This window comes from Orycteropus afer, unplaced genomic scaffold (genome assembly GCF_000298275.1).
Source record: "Orycteropus afer afer isolate SDZICR_OR568_19922 unplaced genomic scaffold, OryAfe1.0 scaffold00542, whole genome shotgun sequence".
Classification (NCBI taxonomy): Eukaryota; Metazoa; Chordata; class Mammalia; order Tubulidentata; family Orycteropodidae; genus Orycteropus; species Orycteropus afer.
In genome coordinates this window covers 323,571-336,564 of record NW_006922129.1, presented here as the reverse complement: position 1 = coordinate 336,564, position 12,994 = coordinate 323,571, and the positions used below count along the sequence as shown (strand labels likewise).

General features: G+C 43.8%; 1 protein-coding gene across 1 annotated transcript; it reads right to left on the bottom strand.

The window, feature by feature from the left end:
• Window positions 1-1,064: 1,064 nt before the first annotated feature.
• On the bottom strand, window positions 1,065-10,118 carry ZSCAN5B (zinc finger and SCAN domain containing 5B). Its single transcript, XM_042782963.1, has 3 exons — window positions 9,735-10,118; window positions 5,202-5,288; window positions 1,065-1,445 (listed from the first exon to the last, which is right to left on the bottom strand). Exons 1-3 carry the CDS (start codon window positions 10,116-10,118, stop codon window positions 1,065-1,067), a joined length of 852 nt encoding a protein of 283 aa, XP_042638897.1.
• Between the last annotated feature and the right edge of the window lie 2,876 nt (window positions 10,119-12,994).

Below are 12,994 nucleotides of genomic sequence, written 5' to 3'. Positions count from 1 at the left end.
AGAGTAGGAAGAATGGCCAGCCTGGTGATCTACTTCTGAAAACCCTATGCCTCAGAACAGCTCAAATCCACAACTGATCGTGGGGATGGTGCTGGACTGGGTGCCATTTAATTCCACAGGCAGAGTCGCCAGGAGTCAGAGGCTGACTCCATGGCCACTAAGAAAGACTTAGCCCTGGAATTTGGATTTTAGATGAACAATGAATAACTTGGGATGTGTCGTCGTGTGCTCTCTAGTCGATTCCAACTCACAGAGAGCTCAGGTGGTAGAGCAGAACTGTCCCATAGGGTTTCCTAGGCTGTAATCTTTAGAATAGATTGTCAGGTCCTTCTCCCATGGAACCAGTGGGTGGGTGAAAACTGGATGACGTTTTGGTTAGTAGTTGAGCACTTAACTGTTGTGCCACCAGGCCTCCTTATTTGGAATATACTTATACTAAACAATGATGGCTTATCTGCATTTCAAACTTCAGTGGGTGTCCTGTATTTTTATTTGCTACCCTGTATTTTAATTTAGCCATCCTATTGGGTCATTTTAACATGAAAGAAGAGATAACAGGGTAACAATTAGTAGCCCTCATTTCTTTATGAAAGATTGAAAATTAATGAAGCTTGAATTCACTGGAAGAACAGTAGTATAAACCAAAAAAACTAGAAGGAAGCAAATATTCAAAAACAATGAAATAGACAACAAAAGCCAAAAGAGGGGATAAATATTCAAAGATCTGGGTAACAAGTATTTATGAAGCTCCCACTATTTGCCAAGAACCCTTACAAGTGTTTTAAATGTCATTTTTCCTTGAGAATGTAGGTAACAAATCGTAATTAACTTCCTTCTTGGGACAGAAGACTTGGACGTGACTACACAATCGTTGTTGGGTGCTATCAAGTCAACTCCAACTCAGAGGCACCCCACATGACAGAGTAGAACTGCCCCACAGGGTGCTATAGACTGTCATCTTTATGGACGCAGATTGTCAGGGCCACTGTGTGGGTTCAAACCACCAACCTCTCAGCAGCCAAACATGTAACTAACTGTTGACCCACAAGGGTGCCAATACACAATCAGTAGGATGTCATTTTCAAATGGATTTTTTTATGGCGTTTGAAAGTTCCCAGTTGACGGAAGGCATGCCCACATTCAAGACAGGTATAAGGTTTCGTTCCAGTGTGGATTCGTTGGTGAACACTGAGGTTCCCCTTGTGGTTGAAGCATTTCCCACACTCTATGCAGTGGAATGGTTTCTCCTGTGTGTGGATCCTTTTGTGACCATGCAGGGTAGACTCATGGGTGAAGCCTTTGTGGCAGAACTCACATTTGAACGGCTTCTCCCCTGTGTGGATTCGCTGGTGGACACGGACATCCGAGAGCTGCATGAAGCCTTTCCCACAGGAGCTGCACTTAAAAGGTCTCTCTCCTGTATGTGTTCTCTGGTGGATGTCAAACTGAGATTTATAATGAAATCTTTTCTCACAAAACCCACATTTATAGAGAAAATGTCCTAAGCGCTCTTGGTCTTGACCAACAGTATGGTCAGTTGGTCCCATGGTCCTCAGGGAATTAACTTTACGTAACCCAACTTGTGTTACCAAGAATTCTCTTTTGTGCAAATGTGTAGCTCCTTCCTGAAGCCTTCCTCGGGAATTGGAGAAGATGCTTGCTTTCCTTCTTGTGGAACGTCTCAGACTCTTCTGAGAAGCTTCGCTATTCCCATTTGGAACATAAATTTCTCTCTTCAAACCAAGGGTGGGTGGTGGTTTTGCATCCACATTCTTAACAGAAGTCCATTCTTCAGGGTTGTTTCCATCACTAGTCCCTACAGAATCTGCTGGAATGAAAAATTCAACACACAACATTTAGTGAAAAGCATTTTCAATTACACAAAACTCACTTGGCCAAACACTGACGTTGCTTGAGAGTCTCCCATCAGCCTCACAAGCCTACTAGACTGTAGGATTTTCTGCGAAGACACTGATGGAGAAGACTGGGCATTTGTGAGCCAACTTTCCCTATGATGTGGTAATGCTGGATACCGTGAAAAGTTCTGACAAAGCTGACTTTACAGAACTTATGTTTGGTTTTAGAAAAGACTCATAGGTTGGCAGAAGACTCTCAGACTTTTTTTTTTTGTGGAGGGAGCAGAGAAAATCTGGGAGTTTTTATAAGAAAGAAAGGGCAGAGAAAAGGAGAGGAAAAAATATATATTTTTCATACATATTGACATACCATCAGGTCACTCAAGAGCAGGAATTACAGAAAACATGAACATCCCAACTTATCTATTGAACAGGAGGAGCCCTGGGGTGGTGCAAATGGTTAAGTGCTCTCACTGCTAACCAAAAGGTTAACAGTTCAAACTCACCCAGAAGGACCTCGGAAGGAAGGCCTAATGATCTGTTTCTGAAAGGTCCCCACCTTGAAAACCCTATGCAGCAGTTCTACTCTACACATGATGGGTTGTCATGAGAGAGAATCAACTTGACAGCAACTAACCACTACTACTGCTGACCAGAAGTTTGAAGGTTCAAAGCCACCCACATCTCTGCAGAAGACAAGCCTGGTAGTCTGTTTCTGAAAGGTCACAGCTTTGAAAACCCTATGGAGCAGCTCTACTCTGCACAAGTGGAGGAGCCTTGAGGTGCATGTTTCAACAGCAACTAACATCAATAATTTTCAACAGGGTCTGTCTAATGTCGAGTTAAAGGGTCTAGCAAGTACATCAAAACGTGTGCAAGCAAAAAAAGTCTGTGTGTAGCAATTTAAGTGCTTTAGTGGTGCAATGGCTAAGGGCTCAACTACTAACCAAAAGGTCGACAGTTTGAACCCACCAGCGGCTCCACAGGAGAAAAGACTTGGCAATCTGCTCCCATAAAGATTAAAAACTTACTCACTGCTGTTGAGTTGGATCCGACTCATAGCGACCCCTCCTTGGGTTTCCCAGGCAATATCACTACAGAAGTAGATTGCCCAATCTTCTTTCTGAGGAGTGGCTGGTGGGTTTGAACCGCCAGCCTTCTGGTTAGCAGTCAAGTGCCTTAGGCACTATGCTACCAGAGCTCCCAATGGAGGCAGTTCTACTGTATCACAGGGGGATGCTATGAGTTGAAATCAACTCCACAGCACCCACCACCAACAACGGCCTACCAATGAGGAGAGCACAGGAGATAAAAATTTTAAAGACTGGGTAGGAGATGGAATTATCTTTAACTCTAGCAAGTCCAGAGGAAAAAATTTACAAATTCATTAAGACCAAGTCCCACACTCAGGCTCGGGACCATAGTTGCAGGGACATCAAGCTCAATTGGCATAACATACTACACAAAACATTGTTCCACCTCCTACTTGGGCGAGTAGTGACTGGGATCTTAAAAGCTTACAAGCAGCCATCTAGATGCAATGATGGGTCTCTCCTCGTCCAGAGCAAAGAAGAATGAAGAAAACCAAAGATTCATGGAAATAATTAGTCCTAGTGACTGATACACCATGCGATCCACAGCCTATAGGACTATGAGACCAGAAGAACTAGATGGTGCCTGGCTACCACTGTCAACCACTTGGAGGGGGATCTATGGAGGAGATCCTGGATAGAGAGGGAGAACAATGTGGAACAAAACTCAAAATCATTTGGGGGTGGGGAAAAAAAAGGGACCATGTTTGCTGGTCTGTTAGAATCTGGTGGAACTACTGAGACCATGGTCCCTAGCTGCCCTTCAGGTCTGGAATTGAACCCACACCTGTGGCTTCCAACCAAACAAAAGGCACATGAGGTGAACATTTACACTAGGTAAACACACTCCTTGGAGAAAACAATCATGGGAGAATAGAAAGACAGGGACATAGCTCAGGGGGGGCAGGAGTGTATGGAGGGAAGGACACAGGGAAGAGGTAACTATGGGGAAAAAATGAGAAGGGAGCCGTTGCATTGTGGTAACTTCTCAATGTCATGAGACAAAGTGTATGTGAACTGCTGTATGGAAAGTGAATTTGCTCTGTAAACTATCACCCAAATCACAATAAAAAATAATTAAAAAAAAAAAAAAAAAGACCCAGTCCCACACTCAGTAGAGAGTCCCCAGTCTCCATACTCACCAGGACCCTTCAGAAGTTGAGGCTCTCGGGTGTCATATACTGTTGACCATGCCCTGTCTTCCATCAGCTTCTCTTCCAAGTTCTGCTCAGATTTCAGACTCTCCAGCTCACCATTTGCATAAATGCTCTGTGGCAGAAGTTTCTGCCCCTGAAAACAGACAACCCAATGTGGTAAATGAGTGTCTAGACTGGAGCGTAGAAAGCTCTCTCCCTTCGTGTCCCATCTAGCCATCTCCCTGATGTGACATCACAACTTTCCGAATAACAACTGTTGGGATATATCCACATATCCTACAGCCCACCTCATCATCTCCAAGCAATATCAGTACTCAATTTCCAAACCTATCATTAACTGATGCCCCTCACATCTCTATGTCCCAACTTTACAGTTTTTACTCTTCTCTATTTTGAATAAGGATTCCCTGGTGGTGCAGTGGTTGAGCACTCAGCTGCTGACCAAAAGGCCAGCAGTTTGAATCTACTAGCCACTCCACAGGAGAAAAACAGCTGGGAATCTGCTCCTGTAAAGATTACAGCCTGTGAAACCCTATGAGGGCTGTTTCACTCTGTCCTATTGGCATCTGACTGTTAACCACAGTCTGGCGGTTCAAACCGACCAGCCACTCCTCAGAAGGAAGATTGGGCAACCTACTTCCATAGTGATACTGCCTTGGAAACCCAAGGAGGGGTCACTATGAGTCAAATCCGACTCAACAGCAGTGAGTTTTTTATAGGGTTGCTGTGAGTTAGAATAGAGGCTATGATACTTAACAACAAGAAGACATTGGGGGAAGGCAGGCAGGCTAATGGGTCTTCCTTCTCCCCAGTGGCTCAGAAACATCTAGGAATATAATGCCTCTAAGGGAATCCCTGGGGAAAAGGGGTCTAACCCTGTCCTATGCTAAACTGTTCAATATTCTAATAACTTCACCCACCACTGTCCCCGATACCTTTTCCCAGCTCTCCTCAGTGATTAGTCATTACATACTGACCTGATATCTCCTCGATGTTTCATCAATCCCTGGAAAATTCTGGTGCCCTTGACTGACCTGTCTGTTCTCTGGATGTCTCTTACTCACACAGGAGTGGGGCTCCTTGGACCAGACACTCACATCATCCATATCATTGACCTCAGATTTGGCCATCTCAACATCTGGATTTTTCAGAAGAAATTCCTGTCCTTGTAAGCAGACTATGGACTGGAAGGGGGAAAAAAATGCAAGATCAGATTCCCTATAAGAATCTGCATGTATCTGATTAAAGATCCTATAGAAGTCTTCTGATCAAAAGAGGGGAAATGCAGAAAAGAATTTCAAATGCTCATGGAATCCAGATTTTCTGGGGCCAGAGAGGCTGGATGAACCCTCAAACTACTGCTCTGAAATAATCTTTAAACCTTAAGCCAAAAGGATCCCATGAAGTCTTCTTAAAACCAAACAATAATTCAGCTTAACTGGTGAAAAATGTCTACCTTGTTGGAAAGAGATCAATCAGAAAAAAGATTAAGACAAAATGAAGAAAGCCTAAGGTTCACGTGGGATATCATCAAAAGGAATAACTTATGTGTCACTGGAACTCCAGAACAGGAAGAGAAAAATAAAACCACTGAGAAAATTGTCCAAGATTTGTTGGAAGAGAACTTCCCTGATATGATGAAAGATGAGAATATATCCATTCGGGAAGTCCAACAAACTCCAAACAGGATAGACCTCAAAAGAAAATCACTAAGACATATCATCATCAAACTCACCAAAACCAAAGACAAAGAAAGAATCCTAAAAGCAGCATGGGAAAAACAAAAAGTTACCTACAATGGGCAACCGATAAGACTTCTCGGCAGAAACCATGCAGGCAAGAAGACAATGGGATGGTATATATAAAACCCTGAAAGAGAATAATTTCCAACCCAGAATTATGTACTCAGCAAAACTGTCCCTCAAATATGATGGTGAAATTAGGGCCTTTCCAGATAAGCAGAAATTAAGGGAATTTGTTAAACCAAACCAACTTTACAAGAGATACTAAAGGGAGTCCTTTGGACAGAAAAGCAACAACAGCAACAACTGACCATTAATACACATGATGATATAACCCAGAAACTAACCCAGCTATGGAAGTATCCAAAGTAAGTAAGCCTACAAGATTGTAAACAGGGAACCAGAGATATCAATTGACAAATAAGCACAACTACAAACCAAAAAGAGGAAAAAAAAAAAACTGTGTCATTACAGAACTTCTAGATGGTAAGGAAGTCAAGAAAACTACAAGATATAATAGACTGTTCTAAACTTGGGAAGAAAATTATAAATCACAGGGTAACCTCAAAGAAAAATGATAAACGTTCACATCAAAATTAAAAAGAGGACGAGCACAAATATTTAGCAAATACTAAAACAATAGCAACAAAGGAAGTGGTAACATGATTCATAAACAAAACGAACTCAGGATAGAAAATTATATGGAACAAAGAAATCAACACCACAGAAAAGCACATAACAAAAATTTCAGCAACAAATTCATATTTGCCAATAATTACATATCTGGCAAGGTACTTATTGCTAAGATTTATAGAAAACTCCAATGCCTCAACAGGAAAAGGATTAACAATCCAATTGAAAACTGGGCAGAAGACATGAATAGACACTTCACCAAGAAAGATATTCAAGTGGCCAGCTAATACATGAAGAGATGTTCACAATCATTGGCCATCAGAGAGATGCAAATCAAAACAACCATGAGATACCATCTCACCCCAGCACTGATGGCAAGGTTCAGCAAGACAGAAAATAAGAAATGCTGGCAGGGATGTGTAGAGATTGGGACTCTCACACACTGCTGGTGGGACTGTGAAGTGATACAACCACCGTGGAAAGCAGTATGACGATTCCTTAGGAAGCTGGAATTGGAGATACCATTTGACCCAGCAATCCTATTACTAGGTATATATCCTAGAGAGGTGAGAGCTAGGACAGGAACAGATATATGCACACTCATGTTCACTGCAGCACTATTTACAATAGCAAAAAGGTGGAAACAATCTACATGCCCTTCAGCAGAAGAGTGGATGACCAAACTATGGTACATACACATACTGGAATGCTATGCATCACTAAAGAATAATGTAGAGTCTGCAAAACACCACATAATATGGATGAACTTGGAGGACATTAGGCTGAGTGAAATAAGTCAATCACAGAAGGACAAATATAGCATTAGTATGTTGCTGTGGAGGGTCAAGGAAAGGTTTATATATGGAGGGGAAGTTTCTTTGTTGGTTGCCAGGGGTGGGAGGGGAGGGAACACTGCAAAAAAGAAAAAAAAATGCATTGACCCATGTCACTTTAGTTTTGTGTATTTCACTGTACATAAATTAAACTTCAATAAAATGCATTAAAAATTAAAAAAAGGAAAGGAAAATGCCCACCTTGAGCATTATGCTCTTTTAATATCTATCTATATGGGATAAAATCAACGAAGGCAACTTCAAAGATTAGACAGGAACCTTAGGGAGCCGGACTTTTATGTTAATGGGGGAGGGACATTTTGGAAACATGGTGGTGAGAAGGGCTGTACAATTTGAAGAATGTAATCAGTGTCATTGAATTGTACAAACTTGAATTGGTGTGTTTTTGCTGTCTATATTTTCAAAACAATAACAAAATAAACTACAAAAATAAATAGAACGTGCATGCAGCTCTCTTAAGCTCCCTGTATGGCCTCTACTGTAACACTCAAACTCTACTGAAATGGCTTGTTTAAAACCTGTCTTCCTTGCTATAGAGCTGCAGTACCCGAGTGGTACATGGTTACGGTGTTCGACTGCTAACAGAAAGGCTGGAGGATCAAGTCCACCCAGGAGGACTGCAGGAGAAAGGCCTGGCACTGTATTTACCCCCCACCCCCAAAAAAAACAGCCATTGAAAATCCTATGGACCACAATTCTGTGCTACCACATGGGGAGGGGCCGTGAGTCAGAATTGATTGGCCAGCAATTGTCTGCTACATGAATCTGGTGATTACTTGAATAACTTGGTCTCCACTCCTAAACGGAAAAATAAGGGAATACCAACAACCTAACCCATAGCATCCCTATAGGACAGAGTAGAACTTCCCTATCATGTTCTTAGGAGCTCTGGTAGCGTAGTACCTAAGGCACTTGACTGCTAACCAGAAGACTGGCGGTTCAAACCCACCAGCCACTCCTCGGAAAGAAGGTTGGGCAATCTACTTCCGTAGTGATACTGCCTCGGAAACCCAAGGAGGGGTCACTATGAGTAGGGTCCAACTCGACAGCACGTAACAACAACAACATCGGGTTCTTAGACCGTAATCGTTACAGAAGAAAACTGCTACAACTTTCTCCCATGGAGTGGCTGGTGGTTTCAAACCACCATCCTTTTAGTTAGCAGACAAGCTCTTCAACCACTGTACCACCATATTATACTATTATAAATATCTACAGGAACATCTTGGGTCAATCTGAATCTGTTGATTAATGGCATGCCATCTTGTGCTGGGACTTAAGGAGCTTCCTGTAAGAAACTCTACTCCAGATTTGCCATTTGTTCTATGACACCAACCAAAGGTCCTCCCTGGGTGGTGCGAACAGTTTGAGATTGACCACTAACCAAAAGTTTGGGGGTTCCCACCCACCAGCTATGGTACCATGGATGATAAGCCTAGCAATCGGCTTCTTATAAAGATTACAACTAAGAAACCCTACAGAGCAGTTCTCCTGTGTAACACAAGGTGCTCTGGTGGTGCAGTGCTTAAAGCATTTGGCTACTAACCAAAAGGTCAGCAGTTCAAACTCATCAGCTGCTCTGCAGAAGAAGGATGAGTCAGTCTGCTTCCAATGAAGATTTACGCCTTTGAAACCCTATAGGGTTCTCTGTCCTATAGATTCACTAGGAGTCAGAATCAACGATGGCAGTGGGCTTGGTTTGGGTTTAACTATGTTACACATGGGGTCCCATGAGTCACAATCTACTGGGCAGCAACCAACGACCACCATGTACCTCACCCTCATCAGGACCTTAAACTAAATCTACTTCCTCGTTAGATTCAATTCAGTGATTTGATGGCTCTTGTTATGTGCCGTCAAGTCGGACCCCACTCACAGTGACCCCTCCTTGGGTTTCCGAGGCGGTATCACTATGAAGTGGATTGTCCAACCTTCCTTCCCAAGAGTGGCTGGTTGGTTCGAGCCACCAACCTTCTGGTTAGCAGTCAAGTGCCTTAGGCACTATGCTTTCAGTCCATTTTTTTCCTCATTAGCTTCATTTAATTGAGCACAGTATTTTACCTATTCATTTCTTTGATGCTGGCCTCATATAACATCAGGTAGGTCTCTGTATTCCCCCTGCCCTGGTGGTACAGTGGTTAAAGCACTCAGCAGCTAACTGAAAAGTCGATGGTTCAAACTCACCAGCTGTTCCATGGGAGAAAGATGTGACAGTCTGCTTCCATAAAGATTATAGCCTTGGAAACAGGGTTCGACTCTGTCCTAGGGGGTCACTATGAATCAGAATCAATTTCACAGCAATGAATTTGGTACTTTGCTTTGGAACTTTCTAGTGCAACTCTTCCTTGTAGCCCTCATCCCAGTTTGCCAGTTCCATACCAATTGTGAAGGTTCTACTCACCCATGTCTTCGGTCTCCTGTTATCTCTCAGCATCTTCTCCAGGTCTTGGCAATTCTCCACGCCACTTTCCTTGACTAAGACCTGGAGGTGCAGTGGCATGGAAATCATGAACTGCTCCAACACCAGCTTGTCCAGAATCTGCTCCTTGGTGTGAAGGTCCGGCCTCAGCCACAGACAGCAGAGCTCATGAAGCCTCTTCAGATCCCTGATGGGGTCGGCCTCCTCCGAGCCCATAAACGCTCTGAAGTTCACATGCCAAGTCTCAGGGTTGCAATCTTTCTCTCCAAGACCAGTTCCTTGGGAATACACAAACTGTGGAAGTTCTATTCTGGGGTTATCACCACGTGTCTCATGGAGCCCTGAAGATGTCAGGCCAGAAGCCATATTTAATGGAGAATTTTCCAACGGGACTGATGAGCTCTCCTAGAAGCCAATAATTAACTGAGACCTATCTGGAAGTAACCCTTTGGTTTTCTTCAATAATAAGTTTGCAGCTTGTGTTCAGAAGTCTGGAAATAAAATAAATGATGAGCCACATTAGTCTGACCTTACTTCTCTCTCTGCTCCCCTCTAAATTCCTCAGCCCAACATGAAATACCATTCTTCACTGGCATTGTATTTATTACAGTGGACATTAATCCAGGTTCCAAGGAGGGCTCGCTATGAGTCGGGTCCGACTCCACTGCACATAACAACAACTTCTTCAAAGAAGCCCTGATGGTACAATGGTTAAGCACTTGACTGCTAACCAAAAGGTCAGCAGTTGGACCCCACCCATTGATTTCTCAAGAGAGAAACCTGGTGATCTGCTTCCATAAAGATTACAGCCTTGGAAGTCCTATGGGGCAGTTCCACTCTGACATATGGTGTTGCTAAGAGTCAGAGTTGACCTGACAGACGTGAGTTTTCGATTATTTTCCAGGAATCCATGGGTGGGCACAAATGGTTATGCACTGGGCTGCTGACCCAGTGAAGAGCTTGGCAGTTCAAACCCACCTCAGGAGTCCCAGCAATTCTATTTCCAAAAGGTCACAGCTCGAAAACATCACGGGACACAGTTGTACTTACATACATGGGGCCACCATAAGTCAACTCTCTGGCAAGTGAGAGAAAAAAAACAACATCCCTGGGGAGTGTGAATGAGGAAAAGTTAGGGGCTCCAGTCTACCCAGAGAGGCCTTGCAAGAAAGATCAAGAGATCTGGTTCAGAAAAGTCACAGCTGTGAAAACCCAACAGAACAGGTTTACTCTGATACACAGGAGACCAACTATAATAGGAATAAACTGAATGGCAAGTAGTTACTGGTTATGGTCATTCCAATGTCCATGTTTTATTATACTCACTAGTGGGTTCCCCCCTCCCCCGGTGTTGTTGTTAACTGGTATTGATTCAATTCTGACTCACGGTGACCCCGGAACAGAGCAGTACTGCCCCAGTGGGTTATGGTCATTCCAATGTCCATGTTTTATTATACTCACTAGTGGGTTTCCCCCTCGCCCCGGTGTTGTTGTTAACTGGCATTGCTTCAATTCTGATTCACAGTGACCCCGTGACAGAGCAGTACTGCCCCAATGGGTTTTCTAGGCTGTAATCTTCACAAAAGCATATCACCAGGTCTTTGTGCTAAAGAACTGATGGGTGGGTTCAAACTGCCAACTTTTTGGCTAGCAGCCAACTCATCATCAGAGTTCCTAGTTTAAAGACATGATCGTAAGGTGGCACAGGACCGAGTAACAGTTTCCTCTATTACATATAAGGTCATCATGAATTGGAAGCAGCTCCATGGTAACGACAACAACTGTTTACACATTATCTATGGGTGGATACATAGGTCAACAGTCAAGATGATCAGGTCTGGGCAGGCGAACCATGACCACGCACAGGTTTGCCAGACAGTATTTCTGTATTCGTATTTGTATGTCCTACAAAATGTCCATATATATAATAGTGAACATGGGCAAAGTTATGATAACATCTTAGTCACAATCAAACACCTTAAAGGAGTGTGGTGCAATGAATTACCTAGTGTGGCTGTTCTAGTCACTGTCTTTGTGGCTCCCACCAGCTGACTGGGTGGGTCTACGTTAATGGGAGGTGCTTTGGGCCTAGCAAAGGGACTAGATAACTTGTTAGTAACGCAGATAAGGTACATGGCACCCTTGTGGTTGTGGGTCCATGGAAATAAGATGTATGGAACCCAAGAGGGGATTGGTTAGTTCTCATCATTCTGCTAGACTTAAAAGGAGCCATCCCAGAGGACTAAAAGGGGGAACTCACTGCCATCAGAGAGATAAGCCAAGAGCAGAGCACATCCTTGGACCTGAGATCCCTGTGCAGAGAGACGGCCACAGCAGAACCAAGAGACCACACGAGACAGAGAGGCAGGCAGGCAGGCTGGCCCATGGAGCAAGAAAGCTGAGGGCGTTCAGGCAGGAGGCTGGCTGGCAGACTGGGGTACACTTATGCGCAGAGCTAAAAGAACTTCTTAACACCTGCCGAGTAGGGCAGAGACCAGGCTGCGAGGCCAAGAGCCAGAGAGGCATGCCTGTGGGCATGGCAGAGGGCAGGCTGTCCTGATGAAGAATTATATCCTGAGCACGTTCCTCAACCTGAATTGTAACCTGTTACTTCCCTAGTAAACCCCATAACCGTGAGTATTGTCTATGAGCTCTGTGTGGCCATGGCAATGAATTACTGAACTAGCAGAGAAGTAAAAGAGTGCTATGGGTAGGACAGTTGGTGTCAGAATTCACAAAAAGGCTGGAGGCTGGTGGCATGTCTGCACTCATAGGAATAAGCCTTGGGCTTGCCAATGGCGATTTTCTCTCCCCTTCATGAAGTCAGAGGAGGTCTGAGGATGCCGCCCCAATGCCCCTTTCTGTAGGGAGTGAGTCTGCGGGTCTGAGGGCTTGGGACCATGGTGACGGGGAACACCAAGTTCAACCAGCATAACATAGTACACAGAAACATTGTTCCGAATGTTACTTTGGTGAGTAGCGACTGAGTCTTAAAAGCTTGTGAGCAGCCATTTAAGATGCAACAACTGGTCTCTTCTCATCTGGAGCAAAGAAGAATGAAGAAAATCAGAGACCTATGGAAACAGTTAGTCCAAGGGACTAGTGCTACCACTAACCTCAGCCTACACAACCCTGAGACCAGAACTAGCTGGTGCATGGCTATCACTGCCAACCACTCAGAAAGGGATCAAAATTGGAGATCCTGGATAAAGTGGGAGAAAAATGTGGAACAAAACTCAAAA

What these genes read in the sequence shown, in the direction of transcription:
- ZSCAN5B (XM_042782963.1), bottom strand. Translation starts at nt 10,118, where the DNA reads ATGGCTTCTGGCCTGACATCTTCAGGGCTCCATGAGACACGTGGTGAT. An exon ending in ACAGGAGACCGAAGACATGG is followed by an intron (nt 5,289 to 9,734) that starts GTGAGTAGAACC and finishes TCCCCCTTCCAG; the next exon opens with TCCATAGTCTGCTTACAAGG. An exon ending in AGGTCAATGATATGGATGAT is followed by an intron (nt 1,446 to 5,201) that starts GTGAGTGTCTGG and finishes TATAAATCTCAG; the next exon opens with TTTGACATCCACCAGAGAAC.